This window comes from Blennius ocellaris (genome assembly GCF_963422515.1).
Source record: "Blennius ocellaris genome assembly, chromosome: 1".
Classification (NCBI taxonomy): Eukaryota; Metazoa; Chordata; class Actinopteri; order Blenniiformes; family Blenniidae; genus Blennius; species Blennius ocellaris.
The window spans coordinates 33,769,304-33,795,684 of record NC_137650.1 but is presented as its reverse complement, the minus strand read 5'-3'; the positions used below and the strand labels follow the sequence as shown (position 1 = coordinate 33,795,684).

The window sequence follows — 26,381 nt, the reverse complement described above, 5'->3', positions numbered from 1 at the left end:
AGGAGGAGCAGCTCACCTCTTGACGCCCCGGACCAGCAGCGAGGCCCAGGGCTGGTGCATGCTGAGGCACCAGCCTCCGTCCGACATCTCCTGCAGCTCCTTGTCCTGCAGCCGCAGGCGGCTTCGCTCTTCCCCTCCTCCCTTGTCCTCCCTCGAGCTCTTCTCTCGCTCCGAGGCTCTCCTGCGGACATCGCCGCCTCCGACATCCACCCACTGCAAAGTGCATTCATGATCGTCACGAGCCCAGCCTCTGAGCTCAGTTGTGAGGAAAGCTGATCAAAAAAAAGCAGCTGTAAAACACTGGTGGAGTAACTTAACATGGAGTTTGACTCTCGAGCAGCTGACCTATATTGTGAGAAAGAGGGCTTCTGAATTTTAGGACATTTGGAAGATGTTTCTGGAACTGGATATGGAGGAGACATTGGGAGAGTGAGATGATAAAGATATTTATATAAAAGTTTTTGTTTTGTTTTGTTATCTTTGATGGAAGTATATGTTATAACTTATATTGAGAATATTATTATTCATCATTATTGTCAATGAGTACTTTCATTTATGTATGTACTTATTTATTTATTTATTTTCTCTTCATTTATTGCTTAGAAATTTGGTGAATATTTGTCGGTGTATTTTCTTATTTTTTCCAATAATGCCATATTTTTAAATTGTTCAAATTGTTGGTTGCTGTAGTGTTGTATGAATATTAAAATAATAAAGATATGTTTAAAAAAAAAAAAAAAAAAAAAAAGCAGCCGTCGGGTATTATTTCCTCCACAAGGTGGCGCAGTTTTCCAAAAAAAAAAAGTAGGGTTCACCTGTGGAGCAGACTGCAGGATGTTGGGGTTAACCAGCTCGCCCAGCTTCTGGTTTCCACCTGGTCTGCCAGAAGACGTGGGAGATTTGGACTTTGAGTCAGGGTTCATGGCTTTGAGGGTCTCGTCCAGCCTGCAGACATTCAATATCAAGTCAGAGCGGAGAAATACAATTGAACATCACGAGAAAAAATGCTTTCTTTTCTCAGTTATTTAAAAAAATAAGAAAAGTTTAGAACTTTTCTGATGCATTTGACAAATTCCAGATGGTATTTTTTACTTGTATCACTTGAAAGCTTAAAGGCAAAACAAATACATCTGCGAAGTATAGAATGCAGTGGGCCTGAACTTGATCCCTGTGGAATGCCTTAATAAATTCCGTTGTGTATTTTCCTCCATTTTATTTACTTTTTTTTTTTTTTCACATGTGCAGAAGATTTATTTACTTTTTTACTTTAAAAAACTACATTTTTAAATACATTACAGTCATTCCAATGTGCTTTTATAGAGAAAATAGAAAAGCCCAACATATCCACATGAGCAAGCATTTTATTTACACACATTTACGATTTTTTTTTTTTTTTTTAGAATAAATTTATGAAGCGGCATTGTGATAAACAACATTAGAATTATATATTTATATTTTTCATTTTCATGACTTAAAGGCCAAACCACAAAAAAAGCTTGAAATATTTACGTTGGTTTTTTTTGGATTGATGCTTAAAACATTTAAGTTTTTATGCTGAATCAAATCATTGGAATAATATTTTCTGTTTATGGCATAAAATTGACAATTAAAAATAGCTAAATTGAATAAATAATTAAAAACAACTTTGAAAAGGTTTTAAATTTAAAAAAAAAAAAAAAAAAAAGGAAAGGAAAACCAACGTTTCATCATCAAATTTAGGGGAAAAAACCGAGACGTCCTGCAGGATCCTCTTACTTGTTGTAGTATTGGTCCAGGCTGCTTCCCTCATCGATCACTTGTCTGCCTGCAAAGTCCAGCGTGACCTTGCGGTCCTTGCGGGAGGCGTGGCGGAGCTCCCGGAGCTCCTCCTCCTTCTTCTTCAGCTTCTCCCTCTCGCCGGGCGCCAGCCACTGGTTGGAGTCGGTGGCGAAGTAGTCGGACTCGTCGTCCAGGACCTGAGTTCTCCTCACGCTGCAGTTCAAAGTACACACAGTACCATTAAAAATGTGATTTTTTTTTTAAACACTTTATTTCATTAATGTATTTTCTGATGTTTTTGTGCTGTAATGTTGATTCTACTTGCATTCTACTATAGTACCACAGACACAGGAAATAACCCTCCGACTTGAGTTGTATTGAATATTTAATTATATCAATATATTTTTTTTCTCTCCTGTTTTACAACAAGACTGTAAAGTAACATGCAATAACCTGCAAAAATCTATGTGCATTAACCCCTGCATCTACGTCACTTTATCTACGTCACTTAATTGACCACTTGTTAGGACTGAACCTGCACTGCCAACACTGCTATTATTTTTTACTATAGTATGTTTATTGTACTTTATTCTACACTTTCCCCCCCATCATAGTCTATTTTCCTTATATTTCATCTTACTGTGTATTTTGCTCCCCTTAGAACTTATTATACTTTATAATATATAATAGTGATTTTTATCTTATTTTTTTTATTTTAGTCCTATTTTATTTTACTTTATTACTTTTTACTGTAAATATTTTTGGTCCTTAGAGTTCTTGATAGTCATTGTACATAGGATACCTCTATTCTTTGCACATTTCTTGTCTTTCCTACTCATGAGTGTCATTAAGAGCAGAATGGAACAAGTACATTTCTCCTTTGTGAGATCAATAAAGACTTATCTTATCTTATCTTGATTTAACAAATTAAATCCACTTTTTTTTTTGCATAATTAGAGCCAGACGTCCTTATTGAGAGTTTGGTTATAAGAGACCGACGGTACCTGTTGCGGTCATATTCCAGCAGTTTCTCCTTGTGCTGAACCGCCTTCTCCAAGCCGGCCTTCATCTTGGCCTCCTGATGGGGCAGAAGTTCCCTCTCTCCAGCGTCTGTCACCCCAAAAAATAAACCATCAAAGCGAAACAAACTCTCACAGATTTCCCCCTGAAAACACGACCCCGGGGCGTCGACGTTGCGACTCTCACCTCCCATCAGTTTCTTTCGGAGCTTCTGACTTTTGTTGGAGTCCCGCTGAAGGATCTCCTGCTCCTCTCTGGTGCACACCTGAATCCAAACACTGATTAGTCGTCACCAAAAACCCGCCAATAAAAGAGCCTCGTTTAAACGCTATCGATATCTACAACTAAAACACTATTTGGAGAAGGAGATCAGGGTTGACAGAGATCAAGGAATAGTGGAGATATTCCAGAAAGCTTATGAAGGGAAAAAGTGTCGAGTGATCTCAGCTTTATACCAAAACCTGGTGTGGAAAAGGGACAATTCCTCTCTATATATTAAAGAAAAATGAGAAAGAGAGCTAAATGAACAAATAACAGAAGAGGAATGGTTTGTTGTGTGTAAATCACAGTCCAATTTTCCAATTTAGTTGGAAAAATATTGTTAGATTTTTCATAACTCCAAAAAATAAGGACAAAAGTGGTGTCAGCACAACGACCATGTTGGAGACAGTGCGGACACGTCGATGCAGATCACACACATATATTCTGGTCCCGTCACACACTACAGGTGTATTGGGAACAAACATGGCAGAGTTTATTAAAAAGTAATAGGATATCAGTTCCCCAACACTTGTAAGATGCTGTATTTGGGAAACGTAACTCATAATGTGGTACAAAGAGAAGACGAATATCTGTTTAAGGTATTACTAACAGCAAGCAAGAAAGTGATTAGCAGATTGTGGTACAAAGTGGAGCAGTGGTTACGGGTTGTTGGGGGAATGTTTGTAATGGGGAGACTCACTCACTAAGATTATAAGAGTCTCAATTTGAAGAAAAGTGGGAAAAATTGACTGATTTCAGGAGGACAGAAGAGGACAGAAGACGACACCGCCACCACTGGACAATAGAGACTTTGGTTGATTAAAGATGGATTGATTTTGTATATTTGTTTTGCCCTGACACTGCAACTGTGAAAACTGAAAAATGTCAATAAAAATTAAAGGTGTACAGGAGGATGTTCTTCTTCCGGGTGGATCCTCAAGACTATTGGTCCTCCCAATTGTCAATCATCCTGGCGCTATATTACGTAAGGCCGCCGTACGTGCTCGTCCCCGGGTAGCGTGGATCTAATTAGTTTTCACTTTCTGCGCCTGCGCGCTTTCAGGTGTCAATGGTGAGCTACGCCTTCAGCGAGCTCGCCAGTTCTCACCGGGTACTTTGAAAATGGCAGAGGGTCGCAAGAGGAAAAGTGTATGAGAAGAAGACAAAGGCTTGGGAAGAGAGAAACAAGACCAGAGTGTTTTGGGGGAGATTGTTTCACACGATGGCGCTGAAAGCCCAGGTTGGGCTTCCCACTTGACACTTCGGTCGCCAAGTTTCTGCTCCACAGGTAAAGTTTGGAGAAATCCATTTCAAGTCACTTCCAGTAAAAGTAATCTACGTCTATATTGTAACTTTCCAGGGTTGATTAGTTTGTTTTGCTTGTGTGAGCGATGCCGACTTGTGACTCGTAAACAGAGCGTGCACGAGGAGAACTGGGCTCGTGCACGTCTCTCGCACACGTTTTAGTAGGCGCATGTGCATTTTTCCAAAAGGTGGAGAGGGCGGTTCTTTCCTAAAATTCGGGAAAATCCTCCTGTACACCTTTAAGTAAAAAAAAAAAAAAAGCGAGACGCCGGTGAAGAGGGGCGAGAGCTTCGCACCAGGATGCCGCAGAAGAGGCAGGGCCCCGAGCCTTCCTGCTCGCACACGATGCGGCCGCAGCTCAGGCAGTTGTTGATGAGCTTGTGCTTCTGGCCGAGGCAGTCGCAGCCGCTGCGGCCGGGGAGGAGGACCGTCAGCTTGTCCTGGCCTTCTTTGGCGTACAGGTTGACGAACTTGCTCTTCTTCTTCGTGGACGAAGCGCTGCTGCTTTCCTGAGCCTGAGGGCGGGACGGAAAACCGGGTCACAAGTACGAATCCGAGGATTATTTCATGATTTTTAACCCATTCGGAAAGTATGGGGACTTAAAAAAAAAAAAAATGCCATAAAGCTGAATTCATACTTCATACAGAAATTCCACCTGCTACTTTTTAATCTTCCAAAAAAAAAAAAAGAATGAAACATGATGAGGGTTTTTTTTTTTTTTTTTTTTTTTTATTTCACCGTTTGCTTTCTCTCTACATTTTATATTTCATATGGCATATTGCATGTACATATACATGTGCAAGTACACTATTACCATTGGTATTATTATTATTATTATTATTATTATTATTGGTATTATTATTATTATTACTGATATATATATATATATATATTGTTGTAGTTGTTATTTTATTGCTACCATTATTAGTAGTACTATACACGAGTATTATACACTATTACACATTGTTATTATCTGTATTATTGTTGTTATTATTATATAATGTCTACTTCTAATGGCTCTGCCACTGCATCTTACTATTTATTTATTTATCTTGCTTTTATCTCCTGCTTATTTCTAAGTGCCCATGTTCCGTTCTGTGTTTTACTTTATGTCTTATACAGAGATATTTTTATATTTGTATTTTTTACTTTTATTACTATTCTATTGTATTTTATAATATTCGTATGTACCAGATTGCTGCAACAAAACAATTTCCCTTCGGGGATGAATAAAGTAATTATCTATCTATCTACATTCAAGAATCAATAATATAAATACATATTCGATTTTTTTTTGTGATAATTTTTGTTTTCTATTGCGGAACCAAAGTTTAAAATATCCTGATGAGCCTTGTGAATCTACTTGTCGTCATCAGGTGTGTGTGTGTGTGTGTGCGTTCTCACCCTCATCAGATCGAGGGGCGTCTTCACCTCCTCGGGCTCCGGCTCAACTGGACTCGCAGCCAGAACCTCCTGCCTGTTCCGGCCTTTACGTTTAGACTTCTTCTGCGTGTCTCTGTTCGGGTCTGATGGATCCAGAAAGAAAGGAAGGAAGGAAGAAAGAAAGAAAGAAAATCCATTAAAACGGCGAGGAATGGTTTGAAGAGATCTAATCTCGGCGTAAAGTTGTGTTTCCGTACATTACTAAGTCGTAGAGTCAGAGAGAAGTCATTTCCTCAAGGCGATCAATAAATTCTGCTTTGTTTCACTGGTGAAAAGGAGAATTTTCTCCACCCACCTGTCGGCGACACCGAGTCGGTCAGAAGGAAGAGGCTCTCGGGACTCGAGTTGTCCGCAGCACGTCTCCGAGTCGCATTCCACCTGCTGAGGAACTCGTCTATGAACAGGCGTTTCTTCCCGTCCGTGCCCTGCAGGAGGTCGCCCACGTACTCCTCGATCTCTTCGGCCTTCTCAATGGAGAGGATGTATCTGCACAGCAGGGAGGAGCAAACACCGTTAAAACCCGAGACCACACCTGAGATACACTGCACTACACTTAATTTTACATTTAAATTTAATACTTGATTGGCATTTGTTGAATTCTGTCTCTCGTGCTCTCAGGTTATGAAGGACTTGAGGGAGAACAACAGAAATAAAGTGAAGCTTAAATCATCAAATATTTAATTAACCCGTGGCTAAAATGCGGATGCATTTCAGTTCATACATCAGATATAAAATCTACTTCTCGGACCTTCCATCAAAAAAAACAAAAACATTTTCTCATTTTCATACCTTGTTTAATGTATATCATTTATTGCTTTGTTTAGCTGTAAATAGACATATATTTTAAACCATACTTCGTATATGCAGGACTTTATTTCAAGCATAGTTGTGTGAAAAAAAACAACATTTTATAACAATAAGGAAAAATAACAGTGCATGTATGGTAAATACTTGCTTGACTTATACAAAACACCATCTCATTTTTTATATGGATTAGCCATGTTAAGCGGTTTTAAACTGTGGAAAATCTGTGATTCAATCTTTATCTAAGTTATATATATATATATATATTTTAGTTGTGACTAAGCCAGACTTTAAACACTTAAATTAGTTAAATTAGTTTTTTAATTTTCAGTGAACTCGTGGAAGAAATAACCTGCAATCTGTCAAACAGCTGTAGGTTTTTCAGCGTTTCAACATTTAACCCCCACACATACAGCCACTTCATAACATTTCCAGATACATACGAGTGATTTTAATCAGATTGAAATCATTTCCAGCTGCTTCACCCGGGAGGACGAGGACGAGCGACGTTAGCTGCAGCGCTCAGATTGAGCAGTTTTCTCACCTCACGATGTCTTCACACGCTTCCAGGCCGAACTGCTGGTGTAACTGGTCGACGCACCACTGCAGCAGCGCCTCGGACATCTCGGCAACGCAAACGTTTGGAGTCGTTGATGAGGAATGTCGAGGATTAAAAACGAGTCGAGACGAACTTCAATCGCAGCGTGAGCGAGTTCACGGTCGGACCAATAATAGAGACGCACACCGGTTTGACAGCGCTGCGTGGCGGCGCCGGAATCACTTCCGGAGGGAAAACACGAGCGGTGATTCGATGGTTCCGGGAAAGAAAGAAAGCAAGCAAGCTTCGTTTCTGAAGTAAAATATTATGACACATTTATCTATAGTCTATAGTCATATACTGTTCTTCATGTAATCTGAATTTTAAAACTGAAGATTTCTCACAGATGTGTTCATGAAGTGTGACCGAATTATCGAAGGCTTCATGCAGATCGTATAACTACTAATAACCACTCAATTATTCTGTCTTGAATCAACTAACTTAAGTCCCCAAATGAAACGTTTAGTTGCACATCATCTGATTCAACACAAAAACTTTTTTTTATTGTCTGAAGACAGAGCTACAAAGCTCTTTATTATCCAATAGCTTAAAAAAAAAAGACAAAATCACAGTGTCACAATGAAGACATGAAAAATACAAAAAATCCCTATGGTTTTCTCTGCACTGTCAGTGCTCAGACCCTAAATATGAAATTAGTGAGAAAACAACAATTTTGATGTTAGACATTTTTAATGATCACAAAAAGACATTAAAAAAAGGGACATTGTTATTAGTCTATGGTTACAGTATGCCAATAATCAATTAAGTGTACTGTACGTCAGCAAACAACATCAATATGAGATATTTATGTATAATATATACATTTTAATACAAGAGTTTTAACACAGAGTTCTTGGTAGGGTTCCAGAGTGTGGGTGGTTCTCCTGTGGAGGCAGCAGAGAGCCCAGCATTAATAAAGGGGTCAGGACGATTCCTTTTCTTACCTCGTTTTTTACTTTTTCAAAAGAAACAATGAGGAAAAGAAGTAATTTAATTTTGTAATATTGAGCACCGAGATAAAACACTTACACAGATGATGTTTGTGGATCTGTTCTTAATAGCCGTGCTCTTTATCAGTTAATTATCCAGTACGTATTTGTACAATTTGTTGATTAATCAAGATTCATCACGTTTTCATATTTTAGACCTCTTTTCTTCCATTCTCAGAGCATACATCCAATAGGCCCAGTTTAAACTACAACTTTTCAAGTAGGTTTCATTTTACTTCTGAAACGTTTTGGGTTTTCACGGCAACATTTTGAAAACAGAAACGCTAAAAACGATGTAGTGAGCATTAATGGCCGCAACTTGGTTTTGTTGACTGTTTTTCTAATGAAACTTGAAAATGTTGCATAAACAGGGCCCAATATTGTTAAAAATATGTAATTACTTTATTGTAAACATAATAGAGACACATTTCAATGACAAAAGGATCTTTAATGTGGAACCGTAAATGCAACAGTAATGAAGGGTATATTTAATTACCAGTTATTTAAAATGTAAGGCATTTAACAAGAATCACAAAACGTTTTTTTTTCATTGTTTTTGCTCCTGGCAGTCATTAGGAATTATATTTTGGAGGGGGTTTTGATAGGGATGTGGTTAAAAAGAGGGCTCGTCCTCCCACACTTTGAAAAGCCCTGAATAAATGTAATACACAGAATCAAACAGTACACAAGAGTAAATGTTTTCAATGTACATGCTGCACTGACAAGATAAACTTTCACATAATGAATCCATTAAACATGTTTTACCTGAATGAAAACTCTTAGCTGTAGTATTAATCATAAAAGCATCTAAATTACAGGCCCATGAGTATAAAAAAATGTTTCTTGGAAGAAGGCTTTCATTTTCCAGTGCACATTGATTAACCAAAGCATTATGGCCACCGGCCAAATGATGTGCAGCTCCGCATTCTGCTGCCAAATTGCAGGTAATCAGAGAAATAGGATGGAGTGCTGCAGTTTTTAGCACCAGCATGTGATCAGTGGGTCTTTTAAATCCTGGAAGTTGTGAGGTGGGACCTCCATCAGCCCAGTCGTCCAGAGAGTCGTACTGGATTCAACTCTTGAACCACCAGTCGGGTAGCTACTATTAAGCAAAAGACATAGAAACGCAGATGACCGTACCGAGTTCAACCTTTCAAAACTTGGTTGTTGAATCCAAAATAATCATCCGTCACAAATCAGTATAAATCAGATGTTTCAAGTCAAAAACCAAAAAAAGATTTCACAACAATTTCTAGCTGAGTTTCTGGTATTTCATTATAAACATTCCTCAAAATTCCTGTGTAAAGACACAGATTTGTAACAATGTTCCTGTTTGCATGTGAAAGTGTAATTTGATGAATTGGCTCTGACCTGCTCTACTACAATACATACCATCCGTATTCTTCACATCCAGTCGTGTGTGGACGAGGAAAACTGCTTTAAAAACAGTAAATGAGAAGCATTTGATTCCATTTATGAGCTTCGACTGACACACTACAACAGAACTGGCTTGTAAGTACACAGAATGTGTTGGAAAGAAAGTAAAATTCTGCAAGTGTTCGTCCCTCTTCACTCACTGAAGCAAAAAAAAAAAAAAAAATGCAGAAACAAATGCGTTTTCACTTGAAACGTTGTCATGTAAACAGGGCCCGAGTAAACCAGGTACATGCGAGATAAATACTACCTTACGGGGGGGAAAAAACCACTGCAGGTTTGAAGATGCTCCGTCTCAGTCGTTAACTTTGTCCATTTCAATGATGTTGACTTGCTGTCAACAAAGAGCCACTCTGAGGAGATAACCAGTGTTGAGGGTTGGGGCCTTGGGGCTCCGAGAGGCAGGCTTGGGAATCGGGAACCCTCAGTTTCAACCCCCCCCCCCCCCCCCCCCCAGTGGACTGGACACCATCGTGGGTCCCTGAGCGGGACCTCTAACCCGAACCAGCTCCCCGGAGTGCCGTAATGTGGAAAAAAAAAGGAATTTCCCCCAAGAAGATTACTAAAGTACGATTAGTGAGTTAAAAGTTAGCGATTCACTGCGGCTATCAGTGGTCGTTACGTCACGGGCCGATGGCTGCAGTCTCTGCACTCTAATCGCGAGTGAAGAAGTCCTTGGAGATGGCCTCCACGAAGTTGGGTGCGGACATGAGGATGCCGATGGTGCAGAGGATGGTGAAGATTGAGAACGCCATGAGACAGAGCCTGTCGATCACCGCCGCCGCGAACTTCCACTCGCTGCACACGGCCTCGTCCCGGTCCCGGTGGCGGAAGCGCTTGGAGATGTAGCGCACCTCCTCCAGGATCCTGGCCAGCCCCAGCTCCACGTGCCCCACCGGGGAGCCGTGCGCCGCCGGCAGGAGGGCCTCGCAGAGGGCGCCGGAGTCGGGCGAGGTGGCGCGCAGAGGGTCCAGCGTGTGGCCGTTGGTGGAGTGGGAGGCCGAGACGCCGGCGGCGAGCTCCACGCCGGTGAGGCTGCTCCGCGGACCCCTGGGGTGGCAGGCGGAGCGCACCTGGTCCTCGCCGGGTCGCTTCATGCGCAGGAACCAGGCGCACCAGTTCAGCAAGAACACGCGAGTCTGGAGACGTACATACGTTCAGACACAGTGTTCGACAAATCAGTGGTTAAAAAAAGAAAGAAGAAATGGAAAATAAAGGGAAAGTTCGATTGAAATCAAGGAAATAAGTAAGTAAAATCGCAAACGTAAATGTTTTAAGAACTAATTTATGCTTCATTTATACAATTTACAAGTGAAATCGCGTTTTTGTTTCAGAAAGGTTCAGCGTTCACGTGGCGACGTCTCGAAAATGACGTGCGTTTACATGGAAACGGCAGAAATAATGTAAATGATGTAGTTAGCACGCCAGGCCACGAGGTGGTGCTGTTGTTTGTTTGTTGTAATGAAACCACACACACATGCACGCAGAGAACAATACACTATAATGAAAAAAGGAAATTGTTGTACCAACTTAATTGGATTGCTTCAATTGGTAACACAAAAGTAGCTTTTTCTCCCGACGACATGGAAAGAGATTCGGGTTGTATTCTAAAAGTTGTGTTCTCTTCGGTTTCCACGGAATTGGAGTCGGAGCATTTTCAAAAAGTTGCGATTTCTCCGATTTCCATGCAGACGAAGTCGTAGGGTTTTTGAAAAATTATACTTCCCTCCATTTCCACAAAGACAGCGTCGGAGCATTTTCAAAAAGTTGCATTTTCAGAATCTCAGAAAGACGACAAAAGTTTACAGTGTTCACTTAAAAAACATTTCAAAGAAGTCAGTGCGTCATGAGGGGGGTTTTTCGTACTGGCGAGGAGTTTTGAAAGGAATAAAGAACTCTGCAAACACTTTCATAATCGCGACAACAATCAGTTCATTCAAAGCTTTACAGATAAGAAGTCAGATTCTGATGCAGATGTTATGGCACATTTCAAGCACTATGTGTTCCTCGCTCCTTTGTGTTGTTGAGAACTCTGGATGAGCTGCAGATGATTTTTGCACATTTTTATTAGACTGCAGTTAGATAATTTTGTTAAAAACTGTGAAAAATGTATAATAAAATACATTTCCTATTAAATCACATTGGGATAAAAAAAAGAATGATGCGATGTGAAACGATACTCACCCACTTGGGCATCTTGCTTCCATTGGGGTCGTGGTGGTGATACTGTAAGACCAGAACTGTGGCGATCACCGACAGACCCACGATGACCATGGTGGTGGCAAAGTACTGAGCTGAACCGAGACATGAAGGCGTTGTTGTTTACAATAACCATGACAAACAAGAGGCTCCTGTCCGGCCAAACCATCCAAGGAAATGGAAAAACTCTCAAAGAAAACATTGATTTTTTTTTTTCCAACAAATATTCCAAGAGTAGCAAACACAATACAACACTGACATATCGGTGATGCAGCTCATAATTCAACTGCTCAAGGAGAATTTTGTATAAAATGTCAGTGTATTTCACACCAGAAGGTTTCATTAAAAATGGCTTTATGCTGTGACTGTAGTCTTTTTCTGCAATAATTGTCTGGTTTGCCGAAAAAAAACATCGATTTTCATCGCAGACGCTCGGTGCCATGACAAAAAAAAACACAAAACAATAAAGTTTAAATCTCGGGTGTCAAACTTACTTCAGTTCAGGGAACACAAACAGCCTAATTACAGCTTAAGAGGACCAGACAGATAAAATAATGCCAAAATTACCTTCACATTTAAACTTTAAAATTCCAATAATGGCCACAGGGTATTAAATTGTGGCTTTTTTCCAAGAGTTTCTCTTTTATTTTGGTCTTAATTACAGTCAGTGTTTGAAGAGAAAAGTTTTCGTGTTTTTCCTTTTGAAAAGTTCTGCGTTCAGATGGAAACATTTCAAAAATGATGTACAATTACCTGGAAATGGCAGAAACACTGAAAACGATGCAGTTTTCCTGTATAGCCACTAGTTAAGAAAATGTACAAACAGAAAATTTTGAGAGACTATGAAAAGAATTTAAAAAAAAATTTAAAAATTGACTGTAACTGTTGAACTGTAAGAAAAAGGAGGCTGTTTTTGTTGTTTTGTGACCTGGTGAGGAGTCGGGGGAACGATGGGGAATCCCATTGATTTGATTTTGTTGAAAAGTGCTAATAGGAACAGAAAACACAAGATTAATCTTCTCTCTGTTCCCTTTTGTTCATGTATGGATGACAAATTATTATATATATATATATATATATATAGTGAAATGGCATGAAATAACGAACAAATAAATAAATAAATAAATAGATAAACAGACAAACAAACAAACAAACAAATAAAAAAATATATAAAATAAAATAAATAAAAGTTTCCATTAACAACCGTAAGCGGCTCCGCTGTTGGTCTGTAGCGTTTAACCTGCGTCTCACCGATCAGAGGGACGGAGTCGGACGTGGCGGGCATGATTTCAGCCACCAGCAGCATGAAGACGGTCAGGGAGAGCAGGACAGTGATGCCTGGGAACCACACCAAACCTCAAAGTCACTGACGTCACAGAATTATAACAAGTACAACTCACCGACGGCGCCAAGTCATCTGTGACAAATCAGCATAAAACAGACGATTTAAGTTAAAAACCGACACTTTTCCGTCGTCAAAAAAAAAAAAAGATTTAGCAACGGCTGAGTGGTTTCTGTTACTTAATTTGTTTTATTTCGGTTTCCTTCTGACTGGATTCCATGCATTAGCGACATGGAGAGTCAACCCTGTTTTGAACCTCTCTCTCTCTCTCTCTCTCTCTCTCTCTCCCCCCAACAGGCTCTGCATAACAAATCAAATGCAAAAGAAAATCCCGCTGAAGCAGCGGAGGCTTTTCGTGTCGACAGGTAACCCGCCAGACGATCTCACTGACCAGACGACTCCTCTGAGCCGCCGGGAGTCTGAGAATCAAAGAGCGGCTTCTCGGGAGGATTAAGAGTCACGACTTTGTTCACTTCATTTACATTTCAACTTCGTCTAAGAAGGAGAAAAAAGATGAAAAGTCAACGAAGACTACAAAGAAGATGAAGAGGAAGAGAAAGCAGAAGTTTCGTTTTTGCGCGTGTGTGTGTGTGTGTGTGTGTGTGTGTGTGTTACCCAGTGAGATCTTCTCTCCAGAGTCAGCCGGCAGGAGGAAGACGAGCAGGGCCAGGGTGGAGATGAGGACGCAGGGGATGAGCAGGTTGAGGCCGTAAAAGAGGGTCCGTCTGCGCATCACCAGGGTGAAGGTGACGTCCAGGTACGGCTCCGGGCAGCATTCGTAGAAACGCTCGTTTTTCTTCCCGGAAACCTCTGTGAGAAAAACAACAAGACCAAAATGGTTTAAAAAAAAAGGGGGGGGGGGAGAGAAGTTCTCACGCTCCAGGTAACAAGCAATTAAAAGAGCTTCCAGACAATCCGGCCACGTTTTACATTTAAAGAGGTTCAGAGCTGATTTAAGACCACATCTGATGGTGATCTGGGCCGGAGTCGATAAAAAAAGCAAACAAAAAAACAGGTTTGTGTTGTTTGGATCCAATATGAGCAAACAAGTCGTGACTTTTGACTTCAGTGTGAATGAAACCTGAACTGCATTCATCCATTGTCCAATGGGGACGTCCCATTTTAAAGACTCATTTCCACAACCTTTCAAGTGAAAATATATATTTTTGTGTTTCACATTTATACGGCAATGTTTTGACGGATGGGCCGGGAAAAAGAGCGCTCTCTCTCTCTCTCTCTCTCTCTCTCCCGAACTCTCTCTCTCTCTCTCTCTCTCTCTCTCTCTCTCTCTCTCTCTCTCTCTCTCTCTGTCTCTCCCTAACTCTCTCTCTAACTCTCTCTCTCCCTCTCTCTCTCTCCAACTCTCTCTCTCCCTCTCTCTCTCTCCAACTCTATCTCTCTGTCTCTGTCTCTAACTCTCTCTATTGCTCTCTCTCTATCTCTCTCTCTCTCCCGAACTCTCTCTCTAACTCTCTCTGTCTCTCTCTCTCTCACACTCTCTCTCTGCCTTCCCTCTCTCTGTCTCTCTCTGTCTCTCACTCACTCACTCTCACTCTCACTCACTCTCACTCACAGAGAACAACACAATATAAACATTATCAATCAAGTTAATTAAAAAGTTGCTTTCTTCGCCGTTCCCACAGACTCTTTTCAAAAAGTTCAACATCGGCAACCATTTTCCCCAGAAACGGACCTTTGCGGAAGCTTTAATTCGACCTTCCCGGTCCGTCACGGCCACTCACCGACCAGATCCCACTCTCCGTTGGCCGTGTAGTCGTGAATGTCCGCCTCCCGCATCTTGAGGTCGAGGGACCAGCCGTCGTACGTCCAGGAGCCGAACTTCAGCTCACACCTCTGGATGTCGAAGGGGAACCAGCGGACGTCGATGGAGCAGGTGCTCTTGAAGATCCCTGTTTGGGAAGATGGAGCGAACGCCCGAGTTCAAAGCTGTCTTCACACGAAGAGACGCGAGGAAGCGAAGAAGGGACGGAGTCAAAGTGCAGCCCGTCCTCTCCCGAGTTAGAAAACTCAACACGACAGGGAGATGAAAAAAGAGATTCTCCAGGAGAGCCGGGCTCATTTCCATTTCTCCTTTAAAGAGATATGAGGCGCCGGCAGTAAACCACATCTCTCCTGGACGATAAACACAACGGGGGCAAAAAAAAAAAAAAAAAAAGAATGCAGACGGGGAAACGGGCTCTTAATAACTGGAACGACGGAGACGAACGTCAGGAAATTCATATAATTTGTCCGTCTCCGTCCCAATCTGCAGCCCGTGTGGCTGCTCTAATGCAGCCGAGGCGGCGAGGAACTTCACCAGGTTCATTTGGAGCAAAAATAAAAGGCAATCAGCCAAAGGCCGAGACGATCAATCCTGGAGACGGGCAGTGATCGGCCTATTCATGTGGCCATTGATTAAGATGCTCAGGCAAAGTGGGCCGGCAGGGCTGCAAGTTATATAGATGGACAACAGAAAACCCCAATGGAGTTAGAATCATGCATGTAAACATGAGGTTGTGTGTCAATTCAATGTTGTTGTATATCATTACAGCTTTAAATCAGGGGTGTGGAACACATTTTATTTCAGGGGGGGCCCAAATTTAGCAGTTTCATCCTGAGTGGATCAGTAAAACCGGGATATAATAACCTTTCAAATTTAGACTTTTTAAAACTCACATGCGTGACAAAAATGTCTACGTCGTCACAAAACTACACAATTACTCCCAAAAAAATGACTCTCAACATGAAATCTCAACATAAAGCCAATTTTAATTTCTAAAAATAAAAACCGTTGCATTATGGGCGTTTTAACCAACTTATATTTGACACCCCTGTTTTATCAAATCAAATCACATTTTATTTGTATAGCCCTTTACAATAACCCAGTGGTACCCAAAGTGCTTTACAACAAAGCTATAAAAACAATACATTACGAACTAAACACAAGAATAATACATAAAAACAGCGTCTATAAATAAATATGCATCATCTATAAATATGTGCTCCACTAAGTTGCTTGCAGGAGATTTCCACTGAGTCTCACCTGGAGGCAAGTAGGAGCAGGAGCCCGAAGACTTGACCAGGATGTTGGTGTGGTAGGTGGCGTCGAAGCGCTCGTCTGCACTGCAGGAAACACGTTACATAATTCACCCACTGATGCATCCTTCAGGAGAAAAGTTGTGATTTTATTCATTGAACTACATGAAAATGGAACATTTCAGCCCGAGGAAGGTGAGAAATAAACCATGAGCTCGACTTGTTTCTACCGAACCAAGAACTTTATTTCTACGAGCCTCTTGTTTCGTCTCTGAAACGTATATTTTACTACTACTGTCTGTACAGAAGTAGGAAATCAGTTTTGTTTAATGAATTAATTATGATTATTATTATATCAGCCAATATAATTTTATTATTATTGTCTTTTTTTTAGTCAATTTACAATATTTCAGATTTTTTCCAATTCGTGTATAAATGTACCTGTATAAATGTTCATACTGCTGTAGTGTATATATACCCACTCAATCACACAGACCGTAATGAAGAAGCAGGAAAAAGAGCAGTTTTATTTATTTATTTAAAGGATTATTTTAGGGAAGTGTTGTTTTTTTTATATAAATCTTATTTTTGTAGGTCAGAACAGAAGCAATACACACTTCAGAGTGCAGCTCAAGTTTTCAATCATGTATTCATTGTCATCAATGTACCACAATTTGATTAAAAATAACCAAAAAAAACCAAGATAAAATTCTTCCAAATAAGGTTTCTCATCTGAGAAAAGAGTTAATTCTGAGGATACATTAAGCCGAGCTGTGAACACAGAGGTGGGATGTTGTAGTAGAGGAATACAAATAACACTCGTTGTTCCTGCTGCAGACTGGGAGCCACAAAGAGCCGCATCCGAGTGCGACATTTCCCCGGAGACGGCGATTCGGTGGGTACTATCCCTCCGCTCACTCGCTCTGAATAAACTCCCCCGAGAGCGAGCCAGAGCCGAGCTCCAGTTTGAAAAAAAGATGGCTGCAGCGATTCAGAAAGCCTCAAAGCAAGAGTTACCGGAGTTTTAACAAAGGAAAAGCAGCACAATTCCGCTTTTCATAATTGGATGATGCCTTCGCTGTGGGGTTTTTTTCTCCATTTATTTCAAATGTTCGGAAAGTGAAATGAAGCGTTCCTGTCGTTTCACTTGAATCGACTCAATACGACATCTAGTGGTGCGAACTTTGTATTGCAAGTTTTTTTTTAGCTCATCACAGACGTGTGGTAAAAGGAAGTAAATGTAAATATTTGTTATGCTATGTTATGTTATTTCATGGTTTGTCATTTCTGATTCAGAAAAGTTTCACGTTTCCACGACAACGGAAGAAACACGGAAAACTATTTACTTGAAATACCAGGCCATGAGTTAGCGCTTGTTGTTTGTTGTTGTACTGAAACCACACACACATGCACGCAGAGAACAACACTCTATAAACATTATCGGTAGAACATGGACGTTTCCGCACGGTTACCCAAGCGTTTCTGGAAAGTGTCGTTTTGCCCGTTTACATGAAAACGGAGCCCGAGCGTTTTTCGAAAATCTCGACTTTGCAAGCCTTTTTTCATAAAGTTGTGCTTTCAGTGACTCCGACCACCGTTGTCATGGAAACACCCACCCAAAACACCACAACAGTTTTGTGTTTTCCCTTGAAACTGTTGCCGTGACAACAGGCCAGGATTAATGGTGGACAGCATTTTACAACATGAATATATAATATGATAAAACCTTTTTTTTTTTTTATTGCACATACGAGGTTTATTCCTTCGTCTAAATGATTTATGGCTTCACACCGTAACTAACGAGGGAAGCAGCACCAATCCTCCAGAGTAACGTTCCTGCTCACCTTTCAGGATAATAAGCCACTGAAGTATTGATCAAGTTATGATAATATCACAGAAAGTTAAGAGAGGAACGTATTTATTTTTAGGAATAACCATGGTACGATTTTCTCGTGGGAGAGAGAGAGAGAGAGAGAGAGAGATGTTAACAAATTATGTTAAATTTGCTTGGAATTGCTTAGAAATGTTGTAATGTGTGCGATTCCGGTTTTACTCCTCTTCATCATGGATTTTTCTTTTATATTTGGACGTAATGGTTTCTCTTTATATTGACTTGAAAGTCCTGAAGAACATAAACGTCCCTCAACAAGTGAAAATGTAAATTTTCTACACATTTGAATGAGTTTCCGTTTCAGGCCCCGTTTACATGGTTTCAAGTCAAAACACAAAACTTTTATTGCATGTTGGGGGTCGGTTGCCATGACAATGGTGTTTGGAGTGACTGAAAACACAACTATTTCAAAACACTCTGACTCGGGGGGGGGGGGGGGGGGGATGAAGTCAACTGTGGAAATGAACCCTAGTATTTTCTGCAAACTCAGATGTTTTCTCTGCTTGATACTTTCCAACGATTTGGCACTTCTTCAACAGACTAACATCTTTTCCAGGAACACAGGATGCATCTTTCGACACGTTTGTTTAAGAAATAAGAAGGAACTCCTTGCATCAGCTGGTTTCCCAGCTGAAAGATAATTCCCCATGCAGTAATTATCCGATAGGAGGCTTGCACCGATTTGCTTAGTTAAATCCAGATGGCGACTTTTTTTTTGTTGCTCTTTACTGCATATTGTTCTCGCATTGGGACGACAAAAACAACCAAAAGCATCAACTCGTGCTCCAACACTCTAACTTTGTTGTTTTCTGTGTTTTTGCTAATACATGGAAACGGATATCATTTTCAAAATGTTGCTGTGTAAATGCGAAACTTTCCTGAAATTAAAACGCAAGAACCGTGCATTTTCCCGTGTGCGGTATGGGGATGTCTTTTCTAAAAGTTGAAAAGATTACGGTAGGTATTCCAAGAAAGGCACGACTGACAAATTCTCTCAAAAGTGGCCATTTATTCACTTTTTTGAAGAAATTTTGTTGTTTTATTTAGTTATTTTTCTAACTTAGTTTACATTGCGTTAAAAAAACCGAAATGAAATGGGCAAAATACCTTCACCTCTATTGTTCAATTGAGGTATATTGTTCCTGTGCACATCAATAAAAACAAAGAGAATTAATGATTAAAAACACACAAAAAAAACAACGTAGGAATCACTGTTTCAGCCCCGCAGGTCGAACGACGCTCACCTGTTATAGAGCAGAATGTCCGGCTTCCACAGGAGATGGTCCGGAAACCTCAGGTTGTTCACACCACGGTACTCTGCCTCGTCCCACTTGAGGTAAGGGTCCACCCAGTGCTGGGGGGGGGGGGGGGGGGGTGGGGTGGGGGGGGCATATGATAAATATATGCAGCAGCAGATGTAGGTGATCTAATGCGGCGACATGGAGTTTAATCTCTCTGCGGCACCTCTGAGAATTATGGAATTCAAAGACAATATGAGAAATTCGACTTCTCAATCACAGGAGGAAAGATCACGGACTGCTGTTTTATATTTATTACATCTGGAAGACGACGGGACTGAATGTTGGTCATTTATTCACTGGTTCACCCTCCAGAGATGATTTACTAAGGCCCCGTTTTCACCACGACGACATTTCAAGTGAAAAACGCATTATTTTTGTTTTTTCCACGTCAGAAAACATTCGCATTTTACAGAAAAACGCTTTGAAAACGATGTCTGTTTACACAGACGCACTGAAAACAACGTAGTAACAACGGGACGACACAGACATCGGTATGGACGGACGTTATCACGGTGACTGTCAAAATAAAATGGCCACGTCCAAGTTATTTTCTATCAAGTGAAAATGTGCTCCGTTTACCAGGAGGCGGAGTGTTTTCAAAAAGTTCCAACTTGGGAACCGTTTTCAAAACATAATAGAGAAGTGGAGTTAATCGCAATTAATTTAAATCTTAAAATCTAATATTTGATTTCATAGGGCGGCTTCGGTGTCAGGCGCTCAGATGAGAGACGGTTGATTCTGCAGACGGCGCCGGCGACTCCCCGGATGATTGAAGGCCGGAGCAGCGGCCCGGACACGGCTCGCTGACACTGCAGCTGCGGGGAAGACGTACCGCCACACAGTGGAACATAAAACATCTGTGTTCACACGGAGTGGGGTTCAGACCGCCGGGTTTACAGGAGGAGGGGAATCACACGCTTCAGCACAGCTCGGAGGGACGGCTGCTGAGCCAAATAACTTTAAGGCACATTTTCAACTACTCTTTTTTTTTTTAATCACAAAAAAGACCTGAGAAAGTGAAACAGTCGATATCTCGGACGTTTATATTAAACTATAATTCACTCACTTTCCTCAATTTGGATCTCATCATTGTGTCAACAGTAGAGTTATTTTTTTTTTTTTTTATAATACATTTTTAAATAATAATTAAAAACCACTTACATTTTCTTAGTTTTTATGGCATTTTTTTAACATAAAATTTTAGAAATTTAAATTCAATTAAAATTCTTTTTTGGAAAAAATGTTTTTTATTAGATTTTGACATTTTAAATATTTCCCATTTTTTAGATGTAACTTTTCATATATATATATATATATATATATATATATATAGAGAGAGAGAGTCTTATTTTTCACATTTCTTTGCCTTATATTGATTTGGATTTTTTCCCTCATCATTTTCAATTTTTTTTGGGAAATTTTCTTCAAGATTTTCAAATGTTTTTATTGCCATTGTATTTATTTAGTATGTCTAAGTTTTTATTTTGTTGTGTGTTTCAGAGTGCAGCATTTTGAGTCCCTGTGATTGTTCTGCATCCTTTTTGAATAAAGATGGATTAGATATCAATCTCAATCGCTGTTAATCCACTCTTTTATCAAAAGTTTGTTTTTCTCTAAACAACTTTTTGAGGGTCAAACCTGGTTTTAACATTCAACCCATGAATCCCTTAAGTTGCCATTTATCCAAACTTATGATAATAAAGACCAAATTTTTGAAGCTTCAGACTTAAAATATCATTATTAATGAATGAATGCATCCGGGGAAGAATCATCTCACCATCTGCAGCCAAATGTTGGTTGTTAAAACCTGGTTCTTCTCATCCTGTTGAAGAAACAAAGAGATTCATGAATGTTGTTGTTCACTTTTTGCCTTTTTTTCCCCCACTCATCAGCCTGGGTGGCTCCATAGAGAAAGTAAAAAAACAAAAACAAACAAAAAACAAACCCTCCCCCTCGCCTGCTGCGCCACAGCTTCACGCTGCAAAGACATTACGAATGTTACGATACGAAATGTCTTCATGCGCGCGAAAGATAATTGAAGCACTTGATCAGCTAAATTGCCGGTATTGACTCCACTCATACGGCAGGATTGTTCCTCCACATTGGGAATTGATTTTAGCGTTCGCACGGGACGACGTGCGGTAAATAAAAAAAGAAAGGGGACATGCAAAGTGCATAGAAAAAAGAAATAAAAAAAGAAAAAGTTACACACCACGTCCATGATCTGCATGAGACTCAAGCCAAACTCGATGGTGAGACTGTCGGAGTCGTTGACGACGGGTCGCTCCAGCGAGTTGTAGTCCCTCATCAGGTCACTCAGGAGCCGGCGCTGGTTCGGTCCCTGCTGAGACACTGGACGACACGGAGAGACTCGGAATCCTTTGTAGCTCCAGGAGAAATCAAATAAGACGCTCTCTGTTTTGGTGAAAGTCGTCCTGCTGCACGAAAAGGTGTTAAAGATGCAGATCGGCATTTATATACAGTATTTGTGTGTGTGTGTGTGTGTGTGGGGGGGGGTCAACACAATGTTTTGACCACAAATGGGTTTTAAAACTCATCTTAAAACCCATTTTTATTCTTTGGCTTTTACCTCACCGTGAGACTCTGCTCTGGTTTTAGTGCCTTCATTTTTTTTTTTTTTTTTTTTATTGTTTTAACTTTTTATGTTTTGTTTATTGTTTTACCATCTGATTGTTTTTATTTTGCCTCTTCTATTTTTATTTCAATGTACAGCACTTTGTCTCAGCTACGGCTGCTTAAAGCGCTTCATAAATAAAGTTGAGTCGAGTTGAGTTTTCAAGTGAAAACACAAAACTCCAGTTGCATTTTGTCCGTTTACACGACAACGTTGCTCAGGTCCTCTTCAACGCAACTTTGTGAAAAGGCCCCGCCCCCTCCTCCTGCACATGCACGCCACAGTCGTAGTAAATAGTTTCTCCTGCACATGCTCAGTAGATGGACAACAATATTTGCGTCATGATACCCAGTCCCTTTTCTCCTGGGACTTGGTGCTTTTATTTTGACAGTCGCCCAGTTAGCAATAGCAATGAAACGCCCCTCTATTATCATTAGCACAAACACTGCTTATTTCCACATTTGAGTTATGGAGCAGCTCTGGCAGCGTCACTTCACTTCACTAATCGCCAGAACCCAATTATCCTCAACCACCTATGAGGAGCTCGTTTTGCTGATGATTTGGCTGCCGAGTGTGTTTTTCTGTCAGAATCTCCCCGTTTTCTCATCCCCGGCTGCTTCCTGTTCGTTCATAACAACAACAACCCAAAAAAAACAAGAGCTGAAAGAAAGCTTGTCTTTGTCCTCTACCGAGTCCCCTCTGGAGACCCCCCCCACCCCACCCATCCCCTTCTCCCTCCCGATCCCACCATAATCAAATTACAGTGCGAGTATCAGCGAGATAACAGTAATGTGTTCTTCTAGCATGTACTCGAGTACATCTGCAGACATCTGATCACACGGGGGACGTTTCTGTGTTGCTGGAAAAGTAACCCGAGCCATGAAACGAGGGAGGAGCGGAGTCTTCTCGTCTTTTTTAATCAAATCTAACAGCTTCACTAATGTCAGACGTGTGACGTTGGGCTTCATGCACCTCGGACGTGTCGCTTGCGGTCAGATTGACTCCCAACAAGACCTGATCTCCATCTGGAGGTTTATACCTCGCTCACCAGAAAAACCAGAGCCTGTAAAGTCCTGAGAGAAAAGCCGAAGTCAGTCGTGGCCGTTAAATGAATTGCCTCAATCAACACGTTCCGAGTTCGGAGCAGGTCTGAGTGAATGTAAAGAGATGAAGGATGTGTTTGAAAATAAAGAAAAATGGCAGAAAAAAAACAGTTCTGGCAGTTCTGGCGGACAAACCTTGAACAAATTTGTCTTTAAATAAACAGCAAAACTTCAATTGGTTGATTTTTTGGGATTTTAGACCGAGTTACATCAAATAGAATTATTTCAAATTCTAATTTAAAAGCGAACCAGAAATTATTATATCGCAATTTTTCCCCGGTTCGACAGTCTTGACCTGGTTTCCGTTACGAGAGGAGAGCCGCACCCAAAGTCGCTCCCTCACATCGATGGCCGACGCCCCAGTGCAAGATACTCTTCTTCCATTAAAAACAAAATGGAGGTTCGGTGTTTTGGACATTTTGAGACACGGACAGGCGCGAGATAGGGGAATAAAACCACCAACGACTTGACTGGAATATGCCCCCCCCCCCCCCCTAAAAACTACTGTACCCTTTGAGCTCCATCGTCCCAGTTTAACGAGTTCCGGGTCTGTGGTTGTTCACGTGGACTCACTCGGGACTGGGGACAAACAGGATGTGCGGGTCGTACGTGTCGGAGGGTACAAGGCACAGGGTCAACAGTGTTAATCAGATTTTTTTTTTTTGGGGGGGGGGCATCACAATGAGGGGCTTTGAAAGTTGAACTCAGATGGTACTTTCACGCATTCTCACAGTGTTACACAACAGGAAACACCGCCGGCTCAATGTTCGCTTCTTAAAGTCTTCCAATCGACACAAATGAAAATTCCTATTGAACCGTATCTACGCCAAAATATCAGGACGTGTTGAATTGAATCATGAAGCTTCAGCCATTAGTATTTGATGACGAGGTTTGTTTTTGGCCGCGGTGAAATATCTGACACAGCAGGTGGTAAATGGATTAAGCAGTGAATTCATTCTGCTCCAGCAGCTTCAACACACTTCACTTAGTCATTCTTTCACACAGTCACACACACACACACATACACACACACACAAGTGGTGACAGATGCCATGCAAGGTGTTTACACACCGTTGAAATTAAATGGGATTTGCCCAATAACACTTTGACGCATGGACGGAGCGATCAGACGAATGGGAATCGAACTACCAACAATGGGAATGGAAACAAACTCACTTCACCAGCTAAGCCCCGCCCACCCGAGGCTATAGTGGAGAGAGGGTTATTTCTAGAGGTGATTAAATTTTTATACTCCTATTTGTTCTGTGTGTATATTTACAACATGGTCTATGGTCTTGTTTTTTGCATGAAAAGCACTTTTTGAGGGTGTGTGTGTGTGTGTGTGTGTGTGTGTGTGTGTGTGTGTGTGTGTGTGTGTGTGTGTGTGTGTGTGTGTGTGTAAAGTGCCATATTTTAACAGACTGCAAACCAACACATACATAAAATAAATGAAGCCCCACTCATGGAAAATATTCGCAGCATTTTGGGAGTGTGTTTACGCGACAATGAGTCACTGAAAACGTAAACTTTTGAAAACGGTTCCCAAGGTGGAACTCTTTGGAAACGGTTCCTCTCCAAGGAAAAGCGGTAAAACGCAACTTTTTTTTTTTTTTTTTTAATACCCCAATTCCATTCTCGGGGGAAATGCAACTTTAAAAAAAAAAAAAAAAAAAAAAAAAAAAGGTGAGATCTCATCTCCATGGAAGTGTAACTTTTTGAAATTGCTCCGACTCAATTTCTTTGGAAACAGGGCGAAACACTACTTTTCAGAAGCACTGCGACTGCACATGTACCACGGCCACAGTAGCGAGTTCTTCTGCATGACTTGATGGACAATAACAACAATGTTTGCCTTCATACTTGGTAGTTTTATAGTCACTGTAATAACAATCCATCTTGGTCATCTGTCTATAGGAATGTCAAGTCCTCCCAATGTTAATGTCTATAGCGTGTTGTTCTCCGCGCACATGTATGTGGTTTCACTGCAAAAATGCCACCTCACAACTACATTTCTAACTGCTGGTCAATATGTGTGCAAAATCCATCCATTCATCCACGAATCCATCCAGGTGAACAGTCCATCACAGGACAAACACACACTATTAACCTCGAAAGGCTGATTTTAGACTGTGAAAAGAAACCGTATAATAATCAAGGGGTGCACAGAGAGAATGTGGAGCCCCCCACACAGACCTGGAGTCAGATTACTGTTGCAACACTACGTCCAGCCATGGCTGCATCGCTCAGCTTCCTCTCTGGCTCTTGGAGCAGATGTATTCTATAAGCTCCTCCAGCCGAGGAAAAGTTAGCCTGGAGGTCAAAGCTGCCACATTCCTTCCTGTTCAAATGATCCTGAGAGAAAAAGGTCCGTGGTCTGGATGCATGAGGCCAAAGTAAAGAACATGCTTGGATGGGAGGCAGCCTTTATTTTGAAGTAAAGCAGAGCGTGATTGAATTTTGAGTGAGTTTAGGGTTAGATAGTAGTGAGGGGTTACTATAAAGCTTAGTTTTCCATAATTGCACGAGTGCATTTGCTTGTGCGGACCTTGGTTGTACTTTTTCTCTGCATCCATACAAAATCTCTTCATGCTCCTGTGGCTGCACCTCATCTTAAAATGTGTTATTTTCTTCTGCGCACACTAATTTGCAATCTGATTCAGATCAATACATTTCTGCATGTGCACTTGATGAGTACTGCCAGGCAGTGGCATTAGAAAAAAAGGAAAGAAAGAAAGAAAGAAGAAAAAGAACAAAACCTCAAATAATCACATGCACACGTGCAGTTTCCCGTTTGGCACAACAGGTACAACGCAGCGCAGATTTACGCACGGGGGTGTCTCGTTATCCATGGACGGTCATGCGTGCTCGCTTACCTGCAATGGTGCATGCGAAGGCTGCAAGAAAAAGCAGAAACCCCAGTCGCTCCATGGTGCACGGGCAGAGGAGCAGGCAGACTCTCGGTGTGGAAGGAAGCTTGGACGGGATGCGGGAGTGGTGGTCCAGTCTGTTGGTGCGGTGCGCAGGAGAGGTGGAGAGGGGGTGTTCAATAACTCCTCCTCCTCCTCCTCCTAATGAACTACCACAGGACAGCACAAAAACATTACCCCCCCCCCAAAAAAAAAAAAAAAAAACAAACCCAAACACCCCCATATTCTGTAGTCCGTCTCCGCCAGCAGGGGCGCATCCAGGGAGTTTAGGGCATGGAGAGGAGAGGAGGCGCAATGATGGCACATAGGGGACAAAAACTCTTGAATCTGTTGG

The 26,381-nt window shown here is 41.2% G+C and overlaps 2 protein-coding genes across 3 annotated transcripts in view; both read right to left on the bottom strand.

The window, feature by feature from the left end:
* trip4 (thyroid hormone receptor interactor 4) overlaps nt 1-7,305 on the bottom strand; it is a 119,120-nt gene extending 111,815 nt beyond the window's left edge. Inside the window, exons 1-9 of one of the 2 annotated variants that reach the window (XM_080500622.1) lie at nt 7,137-7,305; nt 6,084-6,274; nt 5,750-5,871; nt 4,641-4,859; nt 2,965-3,043; nt 2,763-2,868; nt 1,756-1,971; nt 816-945; nt 17-213 (exon numbers count right to left, since the gene is read on the bottom strand). In XM_080500622.1, the coding sequence (XP_080356748.1) occupies nt 17-213; nt 816-945; nt 1,756-1,971; nt 2,763-2,868; nt 2,965-3,043; nt 4,641-4,859; nt 5,750-5,871; nt 6,084-6,274; nt 7,137-7,216 (1,340 nt within the window). In that variant the 5' untranslated portion in view covers nt 7,217-7,305. Of the gene's footprint in view, nt 1-16; nt 214-815; nt 946-1,755; nt 1,972-2,762; nt 3,044-4,640; nt 4,860-5,749; nt 5,872-6,083; nt 6,275-7,136 lie in introns of both variants that reach the window. The other variant, XM_080500621.1, reaches the window with a different exon arrangement.
* Nucleotides 7,306-10,137: 2,832 nt separating this feature from the next.
* Nucleotides 10,138-26,108, bottom strand: LOC308130709 (neuronal acetylcholine receptor subunit alpha-7-like). Its single transcript, XM_080497144.1, has 10 exons — nt 25,994-26,108; nt 21,595-21,734; nt 21,160-21,204; nt 19,326-19,435; nt 16,198-16,277; nt 14,897-15,064; nt 13,770-13,964; nt 13,064-13,150; nt 11,798-11,907; nt 10,138-10,752 (listed from the first exon to the last, which is right to left on the bottom strand). The coding sequence occupies exons 1-10, from the start codon at nt 26,046-26,048 to the stop codon at nt 10,267-10,269; spliced, it is 1,476 nt and encodes a 491-aa protein (XP_080353270.1). The 5' UTR covers nt 26,049-26,108; the 3' UTR covers nt 10,138-10,266.
* Nucleotides 26,109-26,381: the final 273 nt, after the last annotated feature.